The sequence below is a fragment of the Heterocephalus glaber genome, unplaced genomic scaffold (genome assembly GCF_053883595.1).
Source record: "Heterocephalus glaber isolate CG9 unplaced genomic scaffold, H.glaber_assembly_v1.0 deba00001504, whole genome shotgun sequence".
Classification (NCBI taxonomy): domain Eukaryota; kingdom Metazoa; phylum Chordata; class Mammalia; order Rodentia; family Bathyergidae; genus Heterocephalus; species Heterocephalus glaber.
Genome location: NW_028258324.1, coordinates 23585414 through 23612231, shown reverse-complemented (window position 1 = coordinate 23612231; position 26818 = coordinate 23585414). Strand labels below are relative to the sequence as shown.

Genomic DNA, 26818 nt, shown 5'->3' with positions numbered 1-26818 from the left:
TCACTGCTTTTGAAGTATCATTATTTTTAGGTCTAGTCAATAGAAAAACTACAAAATACATTTACAGATATTTACTTCTAAGTTTTTCTATCAATAAGCAAGTTTTCCTTTGTATATCTACATTCACATTACTATCTGCATTTCAATGTTTTACAAAGAAGTTCATTTTTTTTCTTTTTCATATTATTCACTTCTTTCTCAAATGGGAAGTAATGTGGCTTTTATTATTATGTTTTACTCATATATTCAATCATGAAAGTCACAGATAATGATTTTAGAATTGCCAATCTAAACTACTGTGAACTGGGCTCCTTTAGAACAAAATCTGGGCAAAGGCAGTTATTACATGAGAATCCTTTAAATTATTAGTGACAATTGTTAAATCATATGTGGAAAAAACCAAAATAATATTCAAAGCTTGCAATTAATCATAAGCATAGATGATACCTCTGGGGACTGCGTATTTTGAGAACCAGTTTAGCTTATATGTCTTTCTATATTGCTGTATATAATTTTTTGAAAATCCTTTTACAGATGAAAACTTTATTATATTGGAAAGCAGAACAGAAGGAAGACAATATTATTTAAATCTGAGAGCTATGGATTTCAAAAAGTATTAATTTCTAGGCAGATGCTTTTTCCTTACAAATAAAAGCTAATAATTCACTAATGTAGAAAACATGACAGTGGTCACAGCCTAGGAATTCATGTATTAAGATGTGATTTGGCCTTGGCATACCTCCTATGCAAAATCCAGCATAGTCTGTGACTCTTTACTGGCAAAGCACTTGATTCATGTCAAGTCTCAGGTGTTACTTCCTATGTCTGGGATAAACAGTTTACGGTAATAAGGACATATTTCTTCCAAAGTATAATTTGTCCTTGAAACCAGACTCCAAATTGCTTTGATCTCATCCAGTTATTTGTTCATTTCTAGCTGTTAGTGTACTTAAATTAAAGCAGCCTAAGATGCCAAACCCTATCTCATATGGGGGCCATACAACAAAATCAGAGCAGCTTTTTTTTTTGAGGTGAGTATAATTTAAATGTTTCAAATGAATTCAATTAGTAGAAGATTATGATGATTGATAGATTAGACTTAGGATACATTTTGGGTAGGATCTGAAGAGCGAGAAGGAGAAAAGCAGGTACCCTGGGTGAGAGGATTCTTTGTGGTTGAAGGCAGAGAGAAGAACATTAACTTGGACTTCCCTCTCTGTATTTCCTGTAAGCAGCTCAAACTCAGTATGTTTCAAACTGAATCTATTCTCCCTTTTTCCAGGCAGTTTCTCCTCCATTTCCTTCTATTTGTACACCCAGCACCTACCCGGTGGTCATACTAGAAAGCTAGAAGTCATCTCAGTTAAAATGATTTCAACTCTTTAACCTCTCCATTGCTTATATTCTATGGGGCAAGCAGCCATGCCAATCATATAGTGTGAAGGAATCTTCATGTTACTATTCCAAATTCTATAATATGTCCGTATTTTCTTTTTTTTTTTAAAGAGGGGATTACTACTCCTTTATTTTATTTTTTTCTTAAATTCTTTTATTGGTACATTTTAGGTATACAATACATTTACATTTATCTTTGGGTGTTTGTACCTGTACATGGTGTATCTTGGTTCTTATTTTTTCCCCATTACCTGTGCGCCCTTCACCCCTAAACCCTTCCCTATTTACATACTTTGTTTCCACTTTTTTTCTTTTCTCATAACTTTTCCTTTCCATTCTTTCCTTTACCCTTCCCCTCCCACCACCCCTACCCCTTTGGACCTTTTCCTATTTCAAAGTATCAATAGTCTCACAGCAATCTTTATGCTCGGCCTATGCAAAGCCATCTAAAACTCCCAGTTGTTTCAGGTATTCTGTAAATTTTGTCTTTGGAGTTGACTTTTTCAGCTTATACATTATTTCCTCTGAATGGCATGCCCTTCCTCTTCACTTGACCATTTTGTCTAAGACCCATCACAGTTCTCAGTACATTCTGTGGTTCTTGTCTGATTATTTCTGTTGTTTGGAGTCCAGGATTTGTATGAAGCAAATTATGTATGAGTGGGACATGCATGTGAAAGGATCATGTAGGGTCATAGAATTTTATCTTTTGACCATAAGCTGTCATTGAGGAGTCTCATTGAGGAAAAGTGATTTCATAAAATCAGTGTTTCAGGAAGATAAACTACAGCAAAGGGAATGGCTGGAAGAAAGGAACTGGTATTGGAATGGTTAATAACTCAAGTGTTGAGATAATAAAAGACTGAAGTGTGGTTTGGAAGAAATAGAAAGGTTGGGTGCATTTATAAAATAAATGAAAAGAATTCATTGAAAAGAAAGGAAAATAAGCAAATGGAAAATATTTTCTTTGTGTATGTTAGCCAAAAAGTCTTTTATAAAACCTAAGCTCACTGAAGAAATCTAAAACTAGAAAAAAGTTCAACTTCATTGATAATGAAATTAGAATTCTGAAAACATAACATTTATTTTTACCTTTAATATTTTAAATAGTTAAAATATAATATTCCATTTTGTTAATGATATACCAAACTGAAAATTTTATACTTTGAAACTCAAATAATGAAAAAAATGGGTAGGTAGTTCTGTGGTCATAATGCTAAGCTGTGGCAACAAAACAGAAGTCAGCTTTAAACCTCCCATCATGCTCAGTGACATTTGGCATCAGTGTCCATGGCTCAGAAAGTCAGGCAATGGGTTGCAGTGCCACAGATTGGTAAGTTAGCTAATCAACAGTGGACTCATCGCAGCAAGCTTGCAGCCCGAAATGAAAGACACTCATCTGATCTGTTAGCCTTTCTATTTCTGAAATTCTGCCACTTTTGCAACTCTGCACTTTTAAAGCCCTATGTATGCTCAGAGAAACATAACTTTTAAGTACATTTCTTCCATGCACAAGCAAGCAAGAAAGTCAGCATTTTCTTCTTCATATAATAAGGTAGTGTTTTAGTTCAATAGATGAGAAAGTCTCTTATGCATTCTGTTGGGCAAATAAATTGTCACAGGTTTTTCTGTAATGAGATATAACACAGTTAATTAAAGGCTTCTTAAATTTTGAATTCATTGATTGAATAGTTTGATTATAGGAAAATAGGAATAATTTGACTACAGAAAAATATCCTAAGGAAAAAATCTAAAATAAATTTGAAATTATAGAGATTGGATATTGTTTGCTGGATTATTTATATTAGCAAAAATTTTAAATGGTCTTAATGAACAATTTCAGGAAAATGGCTGAAAAATTATGTAATATTAATTGCATGGAATATTATATTGACATTAAACAATGTTTTCAAATACATTTCCTTTATGCCATGCATTTATACCATTTATACCATTCCATTGATACCATCCATAATATCAGATCATATTGCAATGAAAGTAGAACTCAATAGCAAAAGGAACCACAGAAATTACATAATGCATGGAAATTAAACAATATACTCTTGGATAATTGGTGGGTCACAGAAGAAATCAAGGAGAATTAAAATAGTTCCTGGAATTCAATAATGATGCTAGCAAAACAGCAGAACTTATAAGATATAGAAAAAGAGAAAGGTTTATAGCTACGAATGCTCCCATTACAAAGATAGAGTGAGCCCAAACAAATAAACCTAGAATACCTAAAGGTCCTAGAAAACTAAGAAAAATCCAAATCCAAAAATAGTAAAGAAAAAAAATTATAAAGATCAGAGCAGAAATTAATAAAATGAAGACTAACAAATGATACCAAGAGTCAACATATTGAAGAGCTGATTCTTTGAAAGAGTAAACAAAATAGAAAAACCCTTAGCTAATCTTACCAAAAAGAAAAGAAAGGTAAACATGCAAATCAATGCAATTAAAAACAAAAAAACATGAAATCACAATGCACACTGCTGAAATCCAGAAGATTATTAGCAACTACTTGACAAACCTGTAATTCAGTAAAGTGATGAATCAGAAAAAAATGGATAGATAAGTAGGCAAACATAAGCAGTCAAAACTGAGCCAAGAAGATTTACAAACTGAATAATTCAATAACTGGCAATGGAATTGAAGCAGTATGGAAATCCTACTAATAGGAAAACCCCAGGTCCTGACATATTTACCATTAAATTCTACAAGAACTTTAGGGAAAAATGTAATGTCAACACTCCTCAAATTCTTCAGTGAAATAGAAAAGGGGAGAGTAATCCCAAAGTCATTCCTGCTAGCTAGCATTACCCTGATTTCAAAATCAGACAAGAATTCAACCAAAAAGCAGAACTATAGGCCAAATTCTTTAATGAACACACATGCAAAAATCCTCAACAAGACGCTGGAAAATTGAATGCAACAAATTATCAAAAAATACATTTTGAATAAGTAGGCTTCACCCAAGGGATGCAAGGATGGCCCAACATGTGCAAAAAATGAATATAATACATCACATAAACAAAATAAAGGTTGAAAGTCACACAATAATCTCAAAGCTGCAGAAAAAGCCCTTGACAAAATACAATATAACTTTCATTTATGATAAAAAAAATGGGTACAGAAGGATGTTATATTAATCCAAGAAAAGCCATTTATGACAAGCCTACTGCCAACATCATATTAAATGGGGAAATTGAGAGTTTTCCTCAAATATCATGAATAAGATAAGAATGTCTACTATCATCACTTCTGATCAACATAGTACTTAAAAAATTAGCCAAATCAATCAAGCAAGAGAAGGAAATAAATGGGATATATATATCCCATATATATATGTCCCACATATATATATATATATATTCCAAAGAAGAAATTAAATTATCGTTGTTTGCAGATGCCATGATTCTCTGAATAAAAGAACCAAAAGATTCTACCAAAGGCTCCTAGAATTAATAGCCAAATTCAACAATGGAAGAGGATACAAAATCAACACAAAAATTTAAATATTCTGTACACCAATAATGAACTCACTGTGAAAGAAAATACCATTCATAATAGCATCAAGGAACATTAAGGCTGAGGAATTAACCTAACCAACAAAATTATAGATGTCTACAACAAATGCTATGGCACTGTGAAAAAGGAGATTGAAGAGGACATCAGAAAATGGGAAGATATCTCCTGTTTCTGGATAGGCAGAACCAATATAGTCAAAATGGTCGTATTTCCAAAATTGATATATAGATTTAATGCAATCTTAATTAAAATACCTATAGCATTCCTCACAGAACTAGAGAAAACAATCCTAAAATTCATATTCACCCTGAAGAGACGCAGAAAAGCAAAACCAATCCCAAGTAACAAGAGCAATGTAGGAAGCATCACAATCCCAGATTTGAATTTGTATTATAAAGTTACAGTGATAGCAACAGCATGGAATTAGTACAAAAAGAGACATGTTGATCAGTGAAACAGAGCAGAGAAGCAGAAACAACTCCAGGAACATTCAGCTATTTGATCTTTGAAAAGGGGGCCAAAAACCTAGACTGAAGGAAAGATAGCCTGGTGCTGGGAATACACTAGCTATTCATGTGCAAAAGATTGAATCTAGACCTGTACATCTTCCCATATACTAAAGAAAAATCAAAGTGGATCAAAGATCTAGATGTTAAAACAGAAACAATCTGCTGGAAGATAAATAGGTGAAGATCTTAGAGATGTATGTGTAGCAAGGACTTTCTGAATAGAACCTCAATGGCACAAGAAATAGTACTAAGAATCAAAAAATAGACAATATAAAATTAGAAAGCAACTGCACATCAAACCAACACAGTGAAAAGATAACTTACAGAAGAAAGGAAAAAAGTTGCTAGCTATTTCTGGGACAGAGGACCAATACCTAGAATATATTAAAAAAAACTAAAAAAAAAAAGACCACCAACAATAAAAGATCCAGTCAAGAAACAGACAACTGAAATGAATAGCTACTTATCAAAAGTAAAAATGGGCAATAAATACATTAAAAATGTTCAACATGTCTGGCCATTAGAGAAATGCAAGTTAAAATTTCTTCTTATTCCAGAAATAATGGCTATCATCAAAAAAATCAAACAATAACAAATTCTGGCAAAATTGTGGGTTTGAAAAGAACTTTTTACATTGTGGGTGGGAATGTAAACTAGTATAATTACCATGGAAATTACTATGCAGATTCCTCTAAAAACTAAAACTAGAAATTCCATTCAACCCAGCCATTCTCCTTCAGGGAATCTTCATGAAAATGTTAAAGACATCATGTTACAATGATACATGCATATCTATATTCATAGCATTATGATTCCTAAGAGCTAAATATTAGAAGCAGCCTATATGTCTATTGATAGACATAATTATAAAGAAAATGTGTTATTTTCGCACAAAAGAGTACTGCTCTGCCATAAGAAGGATCAACTTGACTCATTTGTAGGAAAATGGATGCACCTTGAGACCATAATGTTAAGTGAAGTAAATCAGATGCATAAACATAAGTACTGCATGGTTCCTCTGATATGAGAAATCCAAAATACAAATAAAGAGTAAAATGAAAGCTAGATAATTGGAAATAGAGAGAAAAATATTTTTCAAGTAGGAAGTGAACCACGAGATGAAAGGAGTGAGATGCAGAGGAGGGAAATTTGTTGAAAAAAGGATTGAAATGTGTTATGTACATGTACCCACTCACCATGAAGAATGTAATTACTAAGCAAGGCAAGCACATACTAAAAAAATTAAAATGCAAATAAAGAGATTTCCTTAGCCATGCTTAAGAAATAAATAGTAAATAAATAACAGGAGAGTATTAGACTCTGTGAAATATTATCCTAAATACATACATGTGCATATCTCTACAATAATATTAGAGGGACATATATGCCCAGATTTGTGTGATTATATATTCTGGGTGGAACTATGAATGTATTTTATCTCAATAATTATACATACAATTAAATATTTTTACAATAAGTATGAATATCATCACAATACTTATTAAAAGGAGTATAGATTGAATTAATGATTGTGAAGTGTTATACAGAAAGATACTTTCAACATGGTTAAATTTGGATGTTTCTAATGAGTATCACTGTATGAAAAAATAGCTGATTTGGGGGGAATTAATTTCCTACATTCTCTGTCCTTTGATTTTAAATGTTATGGTATCCAATCCCAAGCTATTATTTACTAATTAGTAGTAATTTTCTTTCTCTAGGTCTTCTTTGTGAGCTACATGGATCAAGTCTTTCAGACAAAATGGCTGATGGGGAAAGAACCATGGCCAGGTAATAGTTTTCCAAATACCAATCCTACTATTTTCTCTTACACTGAATACACACTGGACTTTAGTAAAAGGAGTAAGAATTTTTTTTACTTGAATTATCAGAGGAAATGTTTTAGCCAATATGCAATATGCACATTTATTTTTCTAATACAGGTCCTTGGTTCTGTGGGTAAACTTTCAGAATGTAGATTTTTATGGGGTTCTTGTGTCCTCTTTTTTTTCTTTCTATTTCCTGTCCTTTATTTAAAACTTTCCATTAAGAAACAATACATATGCCTGTAGGACAATGAAATGTCAATCCTCACCCATTTTCTCCTTGCAATCTTTGCTCTCTTAAGAAGATTCCAGGCAGAGCTTACACCTAAAATGAATTCTGGAGGCTCTGAACAAGGGAGGTGTTAGCATTCTTCTTTCCCAGAGCATCAGTAATTTCTTTCTTTCCTGAACTGGTACTGTGGCCAAGTTTTTTTCTAAAGTACTAAAATATACACACACATGCATGCACATGTGCATGTGCGCACACACACACACACACACACACACACACACACCTTGCCATGGAAACAATGAGATTTTCTTCTAAAGATTGCATAATTGAAAAAAACCCAGAATTCTACCAATTACCATTACTTTATACCTGCTCCTTATATACTAAAATAATCTAGATATTTTTGCACTAAAACATGATAACCTATTATTTTCTGGTCTAACTTCTCCAAATTAATCAGCTGGTTTCTCTGCTTGAAATGAAAAGAATCATGCTCACAGATTTCTTCCCTGGAACCCAAATACTTCATCTCCAAAAGGAAGTTTTATCTTAAACTCATTGTCTCCAATCCCAATAACACAATTATGGCAGGTTGTCCCTTGAAGTTATTCTGTCTGCTGTGTCTTCAGAGAGACAATAACTTCTGAAGTAGTATTTCTGGGTTGCAAAACTTGACTCTGTAACTCATGAAATGTGTAACATTAGGAAATCTACTTAATCATCTCTATGTTTATGTTTTATCAGTGATTAAGAATAATAGTTCAGGGCCGGGGATTTAGCTCAGTGGTTCTGCTGCCTGCCTCACAAGTGCAAGGTCCCAAGTTTAATCCCCGGTATGAAAAAAAAAAAAAAAAGAATAATAGTTCACCTTTGATTTACTTTAAGTAAACATTTAAAACAGAGCTGTGTATAAAATAAATGTTCTCATTATTATAAACCCTCAATAATTCCTCTGTGGGTTCTTCACACTCAAATTTAAACATGCATGTGTTTTTTGTACTTAAGTATTCTTTATCCTATGTCTTCCTTAAAGGAGCATTCCGCTTCTTTTTAAACTCATACCTATGGTAGGTAAGATGGAGTATCACCTTGATTGGCTTTGGAATTCACCTGCAGATTGGTAGAGCACACTTCAGGTATTATCTGATGAAATAATGGAGGTATAGTCTGGGGCCTATGTCTGGTCCCTTGTTCCTGCTTCTGTAATTTTACCTGTATTCCTACATTTCAATGAATATCCCATTTGTCCTCTCATGTGGAGTCACAGTCCTGGATGAGATCTTTTACTAAATGTTTTGTTTTCTACTCCTCAAGGTAAAAAATGATTAAAACCATCTCATTTTTCTTGACAGATGTGCTCTCAGTTTCCTCATCTTTATTTTGATTACTATTATAGCAACTAAAATCACCATCATGTCTTAACTAGGTCAGATCTTTTTTTATTCTTGCCTCCAGCTTTGTTCCCAGAATCCTTTCTTAATTCTGCCATCAGAACCCTTCTTGTTAATTGAAATCTTGGTTTTCCCACTTCCTTTTCTTTTAGTTAATATCTTTCAACAGTTCATTTACTTAAGGAAAATCCCAAACTCTCTATCATGTTCACAGACCTGGTCGCTGCTCCCAGCTCCAGTCTCATTTCTCACCATTTGCATATTCTACTTAACCTTTAATCATGTAGAGTACTTCTTAGTTCCCCAGACATAATGTGTCTCCAAACCTACTCATAAATCGTTGTCTCCTTCTAGAGTACTCTTTACACTATTGCTTTTTTAAAATCTGTTTTTATTAATTCTCTAGGACTGCCATAATGAAACATCACAGATTTTGTTGCTTAAAGAATAAAAATGGACTTTCTAACAGTTCTGGGGGTTGAAAGTTCCAGAGACAGGTGCTAGAAAGTTGGCATCCTCTGTGGTTTTTCTCTTTCATTTACAGATGGGCTACATCACATGGTCATTTCTCTACACACACACACACACACACACACACACACACACACACACACACCTGGTGTCTTTCCAGTTAGATTGGATGAAAATCTACTTAAATGAACTAATTTTAACTTAATCACCTCTCTAAAGGCCCTGTCTCTAAACAGAGTTACATTTTGAGGTATTGACATATGAAATTTGGGGCACTTATTTTAGCTTACAGAATTGGTTAATACCTATACAGACTTCAGATTTCTCTTTCTATGTGAAATTTTTGGGAAAGTATCCATTAATCTTGTAAATTTGTAACTTTGGAGCATTTTCATAACACCTCAAAGTTACCTATTCAAAGCACACACTGTGCTGGCTGGCTCTCCTATGTATTTTAAACAATATGAATCCAGTCTTATATATTTTTGCTCACTATAGTAGCCTCAGAATCTAGTACAGTCTGTGGCTGTAATACATAAATAAATACTGATTGCACTCTCATTGATTTTTTTTTTCTTGCCTCTTCCCAATGTTTAGAGGCCCATGGTCCACTGAAAAGGGACCTTGACTTGCAGTTCTCCAAATTGGTTTCACCATCTACTAATTCAGTGGCTTAACTTATTCTTTCTGCCTAAAATTCCCTATCTGACTTTCTTTTAAACCTAGAGTAATGCTTGCTAATCCTTCAAGGCTAAACTCTTCTAGGAAGCTAAAGTATTTACAATATGTGCATACACATTTCTTTCTGGGGTCAAACTCTTGTGCTTATCTCTGTTATAGCATCTACTACTTCTGCCAAACTGTTTGCTCCTTGAGGAAAATGACATTTTTTTCTTTTATATGTATCTTTCATAAGCTTAGCTCAGTAGTTGCTGAAGAGAAGAAAGTCAAAACCCATTTTTTGAAAAAAATGTGAGGAAAATCTGATCTTACTTAGGATGTTTTGTTGAACCTGATAGGAATAAAGCGTTTTGGTTACTTCTTTAGATGTAATGTTGAGGGGGAATGAGTATGGTGTTCTACAGGAAGAATGAGAAGTTCAGTGTGGCTGAGAAGAAAGAGTGAGAGGAAGCGTGGTGAGGGCTGAGATCTAAGAGGAAATAGGAGTTTCATCATACACAAGAAGGTTAATCAACTGACAAGATTTCAGCTTCACCTCAGAGTGAAATGAGAAGAATGGAAAGGATTTTGACAGTAGGCTGGGAATAAACTGTGAAGGAAGGGAAAAGGGAGTCAAGAAGGAAAGTGGGTTAAGGACAGAAGCAAGAGACTTTAGGAGATTCTATTAATAATTCAAGTGAGGGTTGATGTATTAGAGAGGATGGTAGTAGAGATGGCTGTAAGCATATATATATATGTGTATACATATATATATATATATATATATACACACACACACAGAGTCATGTAGAGCAGGCTCACTGACCAGTTTAAAGTGGAGATATGAGTACATGAAATGAATGTGAGGGAATGAGTGAATTCAGACTATAACAGTTTTGCAATTATTCATATATACTTTTTTTTTTTTTTTTTGCAGCATCTGATTAACTTTGCAAATAGTCCAGGTTTTCCTTTTTATTTATTTATTTATTTATTTTTATTTTTTTGCTTAAATTCCCTATTGGTACATTTTAGGTATACAATATGTTTACATTTATCATTCAGTGCTTGAACCTGTACGTGATGTATCTTGGTTCTTATTTTTTCCCCATTCCATGCCCTCCCTTCACCTCCTCCACCCTTCCCTATTTACAGACATTTTACTTCCATTTTTTTCTTTTCTCATAATTTTTCCTTTCTCTTCTTTCCTTTCCCCTTCCCCATCCCTTTGAACATTTTCTTTCTATTTAAAATTATCAATTATTCACTTTAATCATTTTAATCCTTATTTACACTTAACAGTTTCTCACACCAGAGAAACTATTTGGTATATACATATGTGTGTCCTATTTATTTCACTTAAGACTATGGTCTCAATGTGCATCCATTTATCTATAAATGTCTCTACTTTCTCATTCTTTTTTTTTTTTGGATAAAATAATAAAATTTCTTCTCGCAAGCAGGAGACAACACCAGAAACCAGTCTGGTCAGTATCAGCGCCCCCCCTTTGTTCAGCATTTCCCTTTCTGTATACTTTTTAGCCATTATCTCATCCCTAGTGGTCATTGATATGTAAATACAATTCCAGTTCCTATTTACAAGTCACAGACACAAGATAGGCCATATACATTGTAAATTCTCCCTGGCATGGTAACTTTATTAGGTTAATGAAGTTACCAGTTAGAGTCAGAAAATCCTCACCTTAAACAAGGAGTTATGGGAAAAGCAAATCTTAAAGGAAATTTAATTTCAAATCTTAAAGCAAAATTACTTATTTTGCTTCCACAATTACCTTAATATTCAATCTATTAAGTTATCTAAAACTTTTCCTTATCATTCCTTCCTCTGTTTACTTTGGGATAATTCTTCTATCCCTTACAAGTTCTACCCAGTTTATCTACATTTCTTAACACTAGCATTTGGTACTCTTGAGCTGCAGCACTGTGCTACTGTATAAATTTTGAAATCCATTGGATGACACAAGGTCCAAACATTAATATTAATATTATAAAAAGAAGGGGACTCAGAAGAGGTCCTATTCAAGTTTTTTTCATCCTGCCCAAGTAAAATTAATCCCATAGGACAGCTCTCCTATACCAAATTTCTCATCAAGAGCCTTGATCTTATCTTGCAGTTTGTCTAGTGATTCTTGCATTATACCAGATTTATTAGTATATTAACAACTCTCTTTACCAAGAAGTAAGCAAGTCCCTCCTTTCTGGGCTGTGAGCAAATTGAGAGCAGGCCTATTTTGTAATGACATTGGCCAGTGAATCTAGTTGGGTTTCTAAAGCCTGAAGTGTGTCTTGGATTTCCTCAAGATCTTTTTAAATTTCTTGTCCTAATGAAATATATTACTCCTTGTAGCCAAATAAGATCCCATGGGGCTGGCATATACATAGATATAGGATTACATTGACCTTGTTTACAATTGTTACAATTACCAGGGGCTCATCCAACAAGGGAGCCGTTGATCCAAACTTGTGTTTTCTCTTTACAATATAATTTTTCATTAGAATAGCCCCCCACTGTCAGAAGCTACCCCAGGTCCCCCATAATGTTTTTATCAAAGAATATTATAAACAGATAGCCTTCTGGTTCCCATTTTACCATTTTAAAAGTCACATATTGTTTGTCAAACTTTTCATAACTAGGCCTAAACACCCACAGTTCGAAAACAAGGAAACTTAAGGCAGTGGTGATCTGGCCCAACACAATAATCCATGTCGGCCTTGTTGGTATTCTTCAGCCATGCGTTGACTCACCAGCCTCTGGAGTGGTGAGAGCAGGGCTTTGAGTGCATTGTCTTTCTCGGCTTTCAGCATCAGCTTTATTGTTACCTTGTGCAATGAAGTCTTTGCCTTTCTGATGTCCTGAACAATATATTACTGTGACTTTGCTAGGTTTCCACACTGCCTCTAGCAACTGTATAATTTCCTGTTTAATTTTAAAAGCTTCCCTTCTGCCATGAGAAGACCTCGCTCTCAGTAAATCATGCCAATGATTCATAATGTAGCAAATGCATAGCAAAAGTCCATATATATATATAATATATATAATATATATATATTATATATATATATATCTTTTTTACCCTTTGCCCATCGGAGTGCCTGTAAGTGCCCAGAGCTTAGCACATTGCACCAGTGGCCCTGGCTAGGACCACCTCTTATCCTTCATGCTTACCATATATCCAGCATGATGAACCCCATCTTCCACGAAGCTGCTCCTATCCTTGAACAGAACGAGGTCAGCATCAGACAAGGGTGTCATTTTTAAGTCAGGGTGGCTGGAAAAGAGCTCATCAGTGACACTCAAACAGTCATGATCGGGAGGGCCTGTCTCTGTGGGCAAGAAGGTAGCAGGATTTAAAGTTTTTATAGAAATAAACCACAAGCAGGGATTCTCACAGAGAAGGGCTTGATACTGAGTAACCCAATTATTTGAGAGCCAATGATGCTCCCTTGTGTTTAGCAGTTCTAGGACCAGGTGTGGAACCTGCACAGTGAGTTCCTGACCTAAAGTCAGCTTGTCTGTTTTTTTTTAATCAACAGAACTGAAGTTGCTAAGGCCCAAAAGCAATGAGGCCATCCTTTTGATACCGAATCTAAATTCTTAGACCAATATGCTACCGGTTGATTCCATGGACCTACTTCTTGGGTCAACATTCCAAGAGTCACCTGGATTTTTTTTTCAGTCACATATAGAGTAAAAGGATGCTTTACATCTGGTATGCCTAGGGTTGGGGTGGCTGCCTAAGTCAATTTTAAATTTTTTTAAAAGCTTCCTCCTGTTCTACAGTCCAATGCAGATGATTCTTCCCTTGTCCCTTTAGGGCTTCATAAAGGAGCTTAGAGAGTTCTGTAAAACCTGGAATCCAAATTCTACAGAAGCCTGCGGCCTCAAGAAACCTTCTCAGCTGTTTCTTTGTTTGGGGTTTAGGGATGGTACTAATAACCTGGTTTTTTATTTCCTAGGCAATGCATGCCCTGTGTTATTTGATATTCTAAATATTTAACATACTGTACACAAATCTGGGCTTTTTCCCATGATACCTTATATCCAGTTTCCCTGTAAGTGCAGCAACAACTTTTTGGTGCCTTCTCAGCACCATTCTTGGGTTGGGCTGCATAACAGTAAGTCAGCCACATACTGCAGTAGGACACAGCTATATTGTTCCATGGGGAAGGCAAGCTAGTCCTTGGCTAGGGCTTCCCCAAAAAGAGTGGGTGAGTTTTAAATCCCTGTGGCAATCTAGTCCAAGTAAACTGAGTCTTTTTCCCATCACTCGGGTCTTCCCATTCAAATGCAAAGATGGGTTGACTGAGAGGAGTGATGAGAAGGCAAAAGAAGGCATCTTTTAAGTCCAAACAAGTAAAATGTGCTGCTTCTGGGGGTATCAGACCCAACAAAGCATAGGGGTTAGGGACCACTGGGTGCAGTGTTACTGTTCTGTCATTTACAGCCCGTAGATCTTGCACTGGCCTATAGTCCCCATCGGGTTTCTGAACAGGCAGCAAAGGGGTATTCCAAGGTGACTATGTTCTCTAATAAGTCCAAATTCTTTTAATGTCATGATATTGGGGTTTAATTCCAATTCAGGCTTGCCTGGACATTGGGTATTGTTTTAAACCAATGGGGCTGAATTGTCTTTTAATTTTATAACTGTGGGTGGATGATTCTTAGCTAAGCCTGGGGGTGATTCCTCTGCCAATACTCTAGGAAACATAGTTCTTAATTCTTGCAGATCCTAGAAAACATCATCCACATTGTAACACTGCCATTCACCCTCTCTTTTAGTTGTTACCATCACGATGAGATCTCTTCCTGGGTCTAAATGTAGATATGCATTTCCTCATTGGGTGAAAGTTATTGTAGCTCCCAATTTAGATAACAAATGTCTTCCCAGTAAGGGGCTAGGACATTCTGCTATATACAAAAATTCATGTTTCACTTTATGTCCTCCAATTTCACATGTCCTTTCATAGCAAAACCGGTGCTTTTCTGAAATTTAAGTGGCACTAATCATTTGGATGTGCTCTCTGCTCAGAGGGGTAACTGGAGCTGTTACTACTGAATGTTCTGTGCCACTCTCCACCATTAAGGACATATTTTGGCCCCTATCTATATATCAACCATGGGCTCATGGGGGCCTAGCTGCATTGAGCCTGGTCTGTGTCAGTCACTGTCCTCCACCACAGGCAGCAATGTGCCAGTATCCTTCCTTTCCTTCAAGCCCTGCTTTTTCTTTTCCTTGACCCTTGTCTTTCTTTTTCCTTCTCTTCCTTGGCTACCATAGCTACTGTTATCTTCCTTCCTGGCTCTCTTTCTCTTTCACCATCTCTCTATTCACATACACTTTCCCAGCTAATTGCAACAATTGCGTTATATTCATGCCTTCCCAAGTCTCTTGCCTTTGGATTTTCCTTCTAATGTCTGGTGCTGACTGGGTTACAAAAGTTGTATTAATTAGCTGATGGTTTTCAGGAACAGTAGGATCAAAAGCTATATACATTCTATAAACTTTACAGAGCTACTCATAAAATCTCTCAGGGCTCTCATTGGGCTTCTGCTGTGTTTCTAGCACTTTAATCATATTTGCAGGCCATTTACTTGCATCCCACATTCCTGCTAAAAGGGCTGTCTGATAATTTTTCAAGTTTTCCTGTCCTGCTTGGGTATTGGGATCCCAATTGGGCTGCATATTTACTGGGAATTGCTGTTCATATCAAGCATCTGGATTCTGCATAGCACCTGGTATTCTAGTGGCATTAGCTTTTTAATTTTTCCTAAAACTCTCTGTATTTTTTAGAGATTAACAAAGTTCTACAAAGTTTTTCACAGCCCTCCCAATTAGGACAATGGATAGTAAAGATGGAATCACATAATTGAAGCATTTTGGAGGGGTCTTGGCAGAGAATAAATGACTTTTTGCTCTGGACCAAGCCTCTTTTTTATCCTTTTTAAAGTCAAATCTCAAATATCGCACCTTGATCTGACATATTTGTGCCTTTTCCCAACAGGTTTTTTCTAACTCACTATAAAGCAGGTCATATTGTAACCTGTTGGCTCTTAAACCCTTTGAAGATGACCAATGTACACATATTATAGTAACATATTTAGAATTTAACCCTTTGATGACAACTAATGTAAATATATTTAAACTTTTTATAAAAAAATGGAATGCTTCACAAATTTGCATGTCATCCTTGTGCAGGGGCCATGCTAATCTTCTTTGTATGGTTCCAATTTTAGTATATGTGCTGCCGAAGCGAGCACTAATTTCTCATTGTTTATGACTGAGAAGTACTCCATTTTATTAAAAAATGACATTTTCTTTATCTAGTTTACAGTTGGTGGGAACTTGGGCTGTTTCCAAGCTTTAGCTATTACAAACTATGCTGCCATAAAGATGGGTGGACATAAAACACTGAGGTATGATTCTTTTAATTCTTTTGAGAAGATATCCAGCAGAGGAATAGCTAGGCCAAATAGGCCCTTAAGTCCTAGTTCTTTGAGGTATCTCCATACTGCTTTCTACAGTGGGTGCACCAGTCTGCACTCCCACCAACAATGGAGAGGGTTCATTTCTTCCCACAGCCCCACCAGCATTTGTTATTGGTTGATTTCTTGATAGCAGCCATTCTTTCTGGGGTGAGGTGGCATCTCAGTGTTGTTTTCATCTGCATCTCTTGAATGACCAGTGATGTTGAACATTTTTTCATATGTGTATTTGCTGCTTTTACTTGTTTGTCTGAGAAGTGTCTGTTCATTTCAGATGCCCATTTTTGAATTGGGTCTTTAAATTTGGGGTGTCTGATTTCTTTCAGTTCTTTTTATATTCTAGATACTAGTCCTATGCCTGAGGTATAGCTGCTAAAAATTCTTTCGCACATTGTAGGTAGTCTCTTAGCTCTGTTGGTGGTTTCTCTTGCAGTACAGAAGCTTTTTTTTTTTGGTATTAAATTCTTTTATTGGTACATTGTAGGTATACAACACAGTTACATTTCTCATTGGGAATTGTACCTTTATATAATGCATCTTGGTTCTTATTTTTTCCCCACTCCTAGACCTCCCTCCATGCCCTCCACCCTTCCCTACTTACAAAGACTTTATTTCCATTTTTTCCATTTCTCATCATTTTTTCCATTCCCTTCTTTCCTTTCCCCTGCCCCTCCCACTACCCCTACCCCTTTGGACCTTTTCTTTCTATTTTACATTATTGATTATTCATTCTGATCATTGGTACATTTTAGGTATACAATATAATGACATTCATCATTGGAAATCTGCACCTTTAAAGAACTAGGACTGGAAGTCCCATTTGACCCCACTATTCCACTGCTGGGGATCTTCCCCAAAGAATTAAAAGAATCATACCACAGTGATATATGTGCACCCATGTTCATAGCAGCACAGTTTGTAATAGCTAAAACTTGGAAACAGCCCAAATGCCCATCAACTGGAGACTGGATAAAGAAAATGTGGGTTTTTAAAAAAAATAAAATGTACTACTACTCAGCCATAAAAAATGAGAAATTAGAGACATTTATAGCTAAGTGGATGCACATTGATGCGATACTCTTAAGTGAAATAAATAGGACACACATGTGTAAATACCAAATAGTTTCTCTGGTGGGTGTGAGAAACTGAAAGTGTAAATAAGGACTAAATGTATAGTAGGTAATGTGAAATAGGAAGAAAAGGAGCAAAGGGGAAGGAAGTGGAAGGGCTAGGGGAAAGGATAGAAGGGAATGGGATTAATATGAGAAAATGGAAAAATAGGAACAAAATCTTTGTAAATAGGGAGGACTGGAGGGGTTGAAGGGAGGGCTGGGCAAGGGTGAAAAAAAGAAGCTTTATAATAAGATGAGATCCCAGTTGTTGGTCCTTCGTGATAGTTCCCGTGCTATGGAGGTTTTGTTCATAAAGTCTTTTCCTATGCCAATGTCTTCAAGAGTTATACCTAATTTATCTTCCATCAAGGTTAGTATTTCTGTTTTAATATTGAGATCTTTAATTGACTTTGCTCTTAGTTTAGTGCATAGTGATAGATACGGGTCTAGTTTTAATCTTTGACAAGTTGAAATTCAGTTTTTCCAACACCCTTTATTAAAGAGGCTATCTTTCCTCCAGTGAGGATTGTTGGCTCCTTTGTCAAAGATGAGGTGGCTGAGTATGTCTGGAATTGTTTCTGCATCTTCTACTCTATTCCACTGATCCTTGGACCTGTTTCTTTGCCAGTACCATGCTGTGTTTATCACAGTAGCTTTGTAGTATAGTTTCAAGTTGGGGATTGTGATACCCCCTGCCATGTCTCTGTTGCCTAGAATTGCTTTTGTTATTCTAGGTCTCTTCTGGTTCCAAATGAATTTTTGGATTGTTTTCCCTAGTTCTGTGAAGTATAATGCTGGAATTTCAATCGGCATTGCATTAAATCTACATAGCAGTTTTGGAAGTATGGCCATTTTCACTATATTGGTTCTTCCTACCCAGGAACAAGGGATGTCTTTCCATTTTCTTATGTCTTCTTCAATCTCTATTTTCAGGGTGCTGTAGTTTTCTTTATAGAGGTCTTCTGCATCCTTTGTTAGATTGATTGCTAGATATTTCATTTTTTTGGATGCTATTTTAAAAGGAATTATTTCCCAAATTTCTCTCTCAGTGGGTCTGTTATTTGTGTACAAGAAGGATATTGATTTTTGAGTGTTGACCTTGTATCCAGCTACCCTCCTGAATCTGTCAATTAAGTCTAGAAGTCTTTTGGTGGAGGTTTTTGGGTCTTCTATGTAGAGTATCATGTTGTCAGCAAATAATGACAGTTTAACCTCTTCCTTTCCTGTCTTTATTCCTTTTATTTCTTTCTCTTTTCTAAATGCTGTGGCTAATGTTCCCAGAACTATATTGAGCAGGAGTGGTGATAGTGAGCATCCTTGCCTTGTTCCTGATTTTAGTGTGAACGTTTTCCATTTTTGACCATTTAGTATGATGTTGGCTGTTGGTTTTTCATAGATAGCCTTAATCAGGTTGAGATAAAGTCCTTCTATTCCAATTTTCTGTAGGGTTTTTTGTCATGAATGGGTGTTGGATTTTGTCGAATGCTTTTTCTGCATCTATTGAGCTGATCATATGGGCTTTTTTCTTAACTGTTAATATAGTGTTTAAAGTTTAATGATGAAATCATACTCTTAAGTGAAATAAATTGGACACACATATTTATATATTGCATAATACCAAATAGAAACTATACTATATCGTGTAAAGGCACAAGAACCCAATGATGAATGTAACTGTATTGTATACCTAAAATATGCTAATAAACTTAATGAAAAAAAGAGTATTATTTCAAAGTACATCCATTTACCTAGAAATATCTCAAGTTTATCTTTCTTTATGGCATTGTATATATATGTAAAATCTTCTTTGTCCATTCACCCACTGATGTGCATTTGGGCTGTCCAAGATTTAGCTATTACAAAGTATGCTGCTATAAGTATGGGTGTGTATATATCATTGTGGTATGATGCTTTTAATTGTTTTGGGAAGAGACCAAGAAGGGGAATAACTGGGTCAAATAGATCTTCTAGTTTTAGTTTTTTGAAGAATCTCCACATTGATTTCCACAGTGGTTGCACCAGTGTACACTCTTATTAACAGTGGAAAAGGGTTTCTTTTTCTCCACAATGTTGTTAGCATTTGTTATTGGTTGATTTCTTGAAAATAGCCATTCTTTCTGAAATGAGATGAAATCTAAGTTTTGTTCATCTCTTGAACAGTGATTTGAATATTTTTTCATATATTTATTTGTCATTTGTACTCCTTTGTCTGAAAAGTGTCTATTTCAGATGTCCATTTCTGGGTTGTTTTTACATTTTGGAGATCTGATTTTCTTGTGTTCTTTATATATTCTATATATTAGTCCTTTGTCTGAGGAACAGGCAGCAAAATTTTTTTTTTCCACTCTGTGGGTTGTTTCTTCACTTTGTTGGTGATTTCTTTTCCTGTAAAAAGCTCTTTAATAACATGAGATTCTGTTTGTTGATTGTTTGCATTATTTTCTGTGCAACTGGGTTTTTGTTCATGAAGTTGTTACCTATACCTATTTACTCAAAAGTTCTTCATATTCTCTCTTCCAGAATATTTAGTGTTTCTGTTTTAATATTTAGGGTTTTGATCCATTTTGACTTTAGTTTAGTTCATGGTGAGAAATAAGAATGTAAATTTAATCTTCTGTGTGCAGAAAGCCAGGTTTTCTAGCACCACTTATGAAAGAGGCTATCTTTCTTCAACTGGACATGTTTGGTCCTTTGTCAATGATAAGGTGGTTGAGTGTGCTTGGAGTTGTTTCTGTATTTTCTAATCTGTTCCATTGATTTTTAGGTTTTTTGTTTTTTGTTTGTTTTTTGTTTTACCTGTACCATGCTGTTTTTATCATGGTAGCTTTGTAGTATAATTTCAAGTTAGGAATTGTGATGCCCTGACCTTGCTTTTGTTGCCCAGAATTGCTTTTGATATTCTAAGTCTCTTCTGATTGCAAATAAATTTTAAGAACGTTTCCTCTGGTTCTGTGAGGTATGCTAATGGTATTTTGATTGGGATTGCATTAAATCTGTATAACAATTTTCAAAATATGGCCATTTCACTAAGTTGTTTCTTCCTACCCAAGAACAAGGAGTATCTTTGCATTTTCTGATATCCTCTTGATGTTTTTTTCAGAGTATTGTAGTTTTCAATGTAAAGATATTTTACTGTTTTCATTAGATTGATTCCTAAATTTTTCATTTTTTTCTATGCTATTGTGAAATGTGTGGTTTCCTTAATTTCTCTCTCAGTGAATTTGTTATTTGTGTATAGGAATGCTATTGATTTTTAGTGATGACTTTGTACCCAGTTATTATGCTGAACTTGGTCATTAAATCTAGGAGCCGTTTTGGGGTCTTCTACATGGAGTACCATATCATCTTCAAATAATGATAATTTAACTTCTTCCTTTTCTATCCTTATCCCTTTTATTTCATTCTCTTTTATAATTGCTGTGGCTTATGTTTCCAGAACTATATTGAATAGGGGTGGTGATAGTGGACATCCTTGCCTTGCTCCTGATTTTAGAATGAAAGCTTTCATTGTTTGATCATTTAATATGATGTTGTGTGTCAGTTTTTCATAGATGGCTTATATCAGATTGAGGTAACGACCATTTATTCCAATTTTCTGTATGGAATTTATAATGAATTGGTGTTGGATGTTGTCAAAGCTCTTTTTGCATCTATTGAGATGATCATGTGGCTTTTGTCCTTGGTTCTTAGTTACTTTTTCTCATTGCTGATGCAAAATACCCAACATTCACAAGTTAAGGGAGGAGAAGTTTATTTATCTCACAGTTTACAAGTTCTCAGTCCATAATTAATAGCCTCCAAGCCAGGGTAGCATGGTAGATAGGCATAGCAAAGGTGAAATAGTTCATAATGGGCAGAAGGTAAAAAGCAACAAGGGATGACCATAGGTCTTATCCAGGCTACTTAGGGCAGATAGCATGCACTCCTTTAATCCTAGTGCCCTTGATTTTAGCATTGCACCATGAATCAATTCCAGCATCACATACATTAGATCCAGCCACCTCTGAAAAAGCCCCACCTATGACATATAAACAAATGTGTTTAGAGGACATCTAAACACAAACCATAACAGTTCTGTTGATCTGTTTCATTACATTTATGGATTTGGGTATGTTGAACCATCCCTGCATCTGTGGGATGAATCCTACTTGGTCACATTAAAGATCATAGAATATGCTTAAGTAAATCCAAAGGAATTGAAATTATACCATGTATTTTATCAGATCATGGTGCAATTCAATTGGAAAGCAATGGCAAAAGAAATCACAAACAATCCACAAACACATGGAAATTAAGTAACACCCTTCTGAACAACCAATGGGTCACAGATGAAGCTAAAGAAGAAATTAGATAGTTTCTACAATTAAATGCCAATGCCAATAGAGCATACTGGAATTTATGGGACAAAAATGAAAGGAGTCATACAAAGGAAATTTATAGTTGTGAATTCCCACATCAGCTCAAATAAACAACCTCATGTTGTTTCTAGAAGCTTCTAGAAACAGAAAAGCAAGCCAAGGTCATATAAAGAAGGAAATTATAAAGATCAGAGCAGAAATTAATGCAATTGAGACAAAGATAACAATACAGTGATTTAATGATTCAAAGAGTCGGTTCTTCGAAAGATTAAATAAAATTGGCATACCCTTAGCCAGCCTTATCAAGAAAGGAGAAAAAAGACTCAAATCTATCCAAAAAAGAATGAAAAGGGTGAAATCACAATAGATCCACAGAAATCCAGACCAATACCTACTTTGAAAATCTTGTTCAAATAAGATAGAAAACACAGATGAAATGGACAGATTTCTAGATACATATGAATTACCAATGCAGCATCAAAAATACAAAAAGTTCTAAATCCAATATCAGTCAATGAAATTGAAGATATAATTAAAAACCTAACCACAAAGAACAGTCCAGGTCCTGAGGGAGTCACTGCTGAATTCTACAAGAAATTTAGAGATCTAATGCCACTACTCCTCAAACTCTTTAATTCAATTGAAAGGGAAGCAATACTCCCAAACTCACTCCTGCAAGCATTACCCTGATACCAAAACCAGAGATGGATCCAACCAAAAAAGAGAACTACAAGCCAATCTCCCTAATGAACATACATGATACAAGATACTAGCTAACAGAACACAGCAAATCATCAAGGAAAAAATAGTTCTTATGTTGAGTGGAACACCCAATGTTAAGAATAATCATGTTGCTAAAATAGCCTATTTTGCAATCTCAAAATCCTATTGAAAATTATGTATCAATTTGCCTTTGAGGTAAGACAATAGAAGCTTTCTCTTTCCCTTTTTATTTTAAATATTCACAGTCTTTGACATTAAATGAAATAGCATATTTGCATTAGCAGGTATTTACACAATTATACAGCTATTCATTACAATGAATTGTTTTCATATAGTGTACTTAACTTGGACAAGCACATCCTTTTTCAAATGCTATTTAGTGTAAGATTTTAACTGTATCCAAAGATTATAGTAGCATGAAACTGACAGAAAATATTTAGTTTACCTCATCACTGTTACTAGATTTATCAGGCAAAAAAACCGATTTATCAGGCAAAATTATAGGTTTATGTGCATTGCTTTAGAGCATTTACTAATTTAAATTTTAATAACCATCAGTTTCAAGTTATTTTAAAGTCTCAAGCTGATTTAATCTAATGAAAAAAGAACTTTACCTCTGATATTTCATTCAGTTTCTACTAACCTCCAATTTAACTTACCAACAATTTCTACTATTCTTATTTTTCTTATGAGCTATAATTTAATTTATTTGACTCAGTTATAACTTATTCATATGTGATTTTAAAAGAAATAATTTACTCTTAAAAAGAATGAAACAATAATTATATTAATTTTGTAATTTCTAAAAGCATGGCAAAATAATTTGTATAGAATACTAAAAACACATGTTCAAGTCAGTATACATTTATTGAACAACTGTATGCAAATATCTTTCCCAAAGGAGATATAAATGAATTCTTTTCTTATCTTCAAAGATCCCTTACTAGAGTAGAGAGAGATTCTGAATAATTATAATGTAAAGAATAAAATGATTGTAGTAAGTAAAAGTTTTACAAATCTGTCAGACCTGTGGGTGTATTTAGAATAGCTGTATGGAAACTTATTCAACCAAATGTTGACTTCAGAAGTTCTCTCCCAGTTAGCATGTTGTGGGCATTGGAAAGCTCATATTTAGATCTCTTTCTATTGCAGTAACTGAATTGACAGACTGTGTTACATAGAAAAGCATATTATTAGCCCACAGATTTACAGCATGGGGTTGGCCTCTGCTTGGCATCTAGTGAGAGGTTTCTGACCAGGTCATGGCATGACGGAGGCATCACATAGACAGAATGTTTTGGTCCAGGATTCACTTCCTCTGATAAAGTCACTGGTGTAATCTTGAGAGTCCTACTTTCATCTAATCCATGCTGAGGTGCATATTATATTTAAAGATGCTTTAATGAAATTTATGAGAGATTAAAGGAATTTTGAGGATGAATTTTTATTGTACCATATTTTTAGCCCACATGTTGACCTCAGGACCAATTTCAAAAGGAATGATTTGTGCCATTCCTAAGCCTATTAACCTTCCCACCAGAGCCAGTCTTTGCCCATTTCTTGCTTTTCTGAGTTAAAAGTGGACTGACCTATGCTGGTTGTATTTTCCAGGCTGCTAAGTAAGATTCATTCTATTGGAGTTTGGCTATTAGGAAGTTCTGTCAAAGATTAATAAGTGTAAAGAAGATATCAAAGTGATTTTCCCCTCAGACTCTCCTATCCTGGTAAAAGATGAGCTGTTGTGTCTCTTTAGACTATAGAAGCTTGTGATTCAGATTCTTCTGATTCTGCTAATACATTCTGACCTCTCTGTAACTTCAAGTTAGAGCAGGTGACATTTCCTGCTCTTGGTAATGTATGGATTTCTCCACCACTCCCTGATTTGGTTCTCAATATCTTTTACCTGTGTAACCATATTACTGCACTAATTTCTTTCTGATATTACTGATTATTTTACTGGTTGAACTGTTCCTGAATATTTTTTTGCTGGTAGGAGTCATCGCAAGTGTCAAAATAAGTTTGCTAGTTTGGGTTCTTTTTCTATTTGAGTGTGAATGAAATCATAACCTTCTGGGAGGGGGAAAACAGGACACTACTAATGCCTGGCATGAAGTAGCTTAAATTGCTTGGAAGAGTCCATTATTTTTGGAGGAAGTTTCAGTCTATGTCAAGGCCTTTCAAAAACAAATTATAAACTGCTTCCTATAGTAGGGCAGTAATTGTCACTTCAAGAAGGGTTTTCATTTCCCCCACATCTTCACCAACATTTGTTGTTTTTGAGTTTGTGGTGATAGCCATTCTGACTGGAGGTGAAATCTCAGAGTGAATTTGATTTGCATTTTCCTAATGGTTAAACATGATGAACATTTTTTTCATGTACTTATTGGACATTTGTACTTATTTTGAGAAGTGTCTATTAATTTCATTTGCCTATTTTTTATTGTGTCTTTTGATTTTTGTATTAAATCTCTATATATCCCTTTTGGTTATATGACCATTTTGGTCATATTGATTCTGCCTATCCAGGAACAGGGGATTTTCCCCTACAGCATGTGGTATGTGTTCAAGTTAGCCTCAGTTATGTGGTGGTAGTTCTCTCATAGTCAGCATTTAGAAGTGCAGGATCCAAGAAGTGAGGGGAGAAAGAAGGGTCCTTCTTACTATTAAATCTAGTAACCTATTCACAGACATTTTTCATTCTGTTATCTCTAACATTGCCTAAGTTACTACTATGGGACACAATAACTCATCCATTAAACTGGAAGTTGAAGCTGCCATCTAACAAATTTCAAAGGCATTATTTTTTATGCCTTTTAAGTAAGAGCAAGGGAGATGTTCTAGCACTAATAGGGATGACTCTTGTAAATTATGAAGGGAAAGTTAAATTGCTACTATAAAACAAGAGCAAGAAATACTACATTTAGAACACATGGAATTTCCTGGAGGTCATAGATTACTTCCCTGGTGAGTACTGAAGGCCAATCTAATAAATGCAAAACATTAAGAATTCATATCCTTCTTAAATTAATATTGGTGACACTTCTGAATATAAATAACCCTGAGTATCTGATCAGAGAGCAAAAGAAATGTGAAATGAGTACAAGAAGAGGTATACATTGATACCTTCAAGTATATTTCAATATATGTGTGTGTGTGTGTGTGTGTGTGTAATGCACACTTGTTTTTATGTAAGAGCAGTGTTGATGATACTTAACTTTACATTTTCAGTTCATGGGTCACCAGACCTGATGAAATGCTACACCTGAACATGATGGACAGCACTTGAACTTTTTTTATAGATCTTAGATTTGAGAGGGATACAAATTTGCAAGCAGAGCTAGAACATCTCACTGTGTATAACAAATTATTGCTTCTTGTTAGAAAACACATGACACTGTAATGTATGATTTTTATGTGGGCATAAAAATAGAACTGGCTACTGAGTAACCAAAAGAAAAAGCTAGCTGGTCCTCTGAATGTTTTATTTCCCAAGCATCTATGTGAGCTTGTCTCATGCTAGATTTAGGCAGTAGAAGGGGCAGGAAGTAGACTGGGCTGCTTCTCTCAGATACCATCTGTAGCAACACTGAGTAGTCTTCTCTGTAACTCTAGCTCTCATTTAACAGTTTACCTTTCACTTCATGACTTTTGCTACTGAACTCTGATGACACATCATATGTTTTTTTCCCCCTCCTTCAGCCTAAGGTTGGCATAGCTTCCAGCTGTTCCTAATCTCTGGAATAACTTGCTGCCACTTGTTTGGTTTCTCAGCTTCTTCCATCAAGTATATAACCAATTTTCAACATTAAATTCAGTCTTTAAAAATATGCTGAGTGATTTATGGTTTTTTCCAGTTGGAACTTGACTGATACATGATTCCCCTGTATAATAATGAAATACTGAAATTTTCCTTGTAACTTTCCTAAAGGTTATTTATTTTCACAATTAAGACAATATTCTTGGTGGTAAGTAAGAAGTTGTACATTTCCAGCTTCATTATTTTCAATGTTTTTGGTTCATGTTGTTTTAAAAATATTATTTCTAGTAGCAGTACTTATTTGTAAAATTAGCAGTACATGCATAAGGTGCACAAATCAAATGCAAC

At 35.0% G+C, this 26818-nt stretch overlaps 1 protein-coding gene and 1 non-coding gene across 2 annotated transcripts in view; one reads left to right on the top strand and one right to left on the bottom strand.

Annotated features, from left to right (window-relative positions):
* LOC106009285 (uncharacterized) overlaps positions 1–26818 on the top strand; it is a 118829-nt gene that overhangs the window by 72076 nt on the left and 19935 nt on the right. Inside the window, exon 6 of the mRNA XM_087185981.1 lies at positions 7157–7226. Coding sequence (XP_087042107.1) covers positions 7157–7226 — 70 coding nt within the window. The remainder of the gene's footprint in view (positions 1–7156; positions 7227–26818) is intronic.
* Positions 16189–16295, bottom strand: LOC147825277 (U6 spliceosomal RNA). The gene has a single exon (XR_015441209.1). It is a non-coding gene; the product is annotated as a U6 spliceosomal RNA (small nuclear RNA).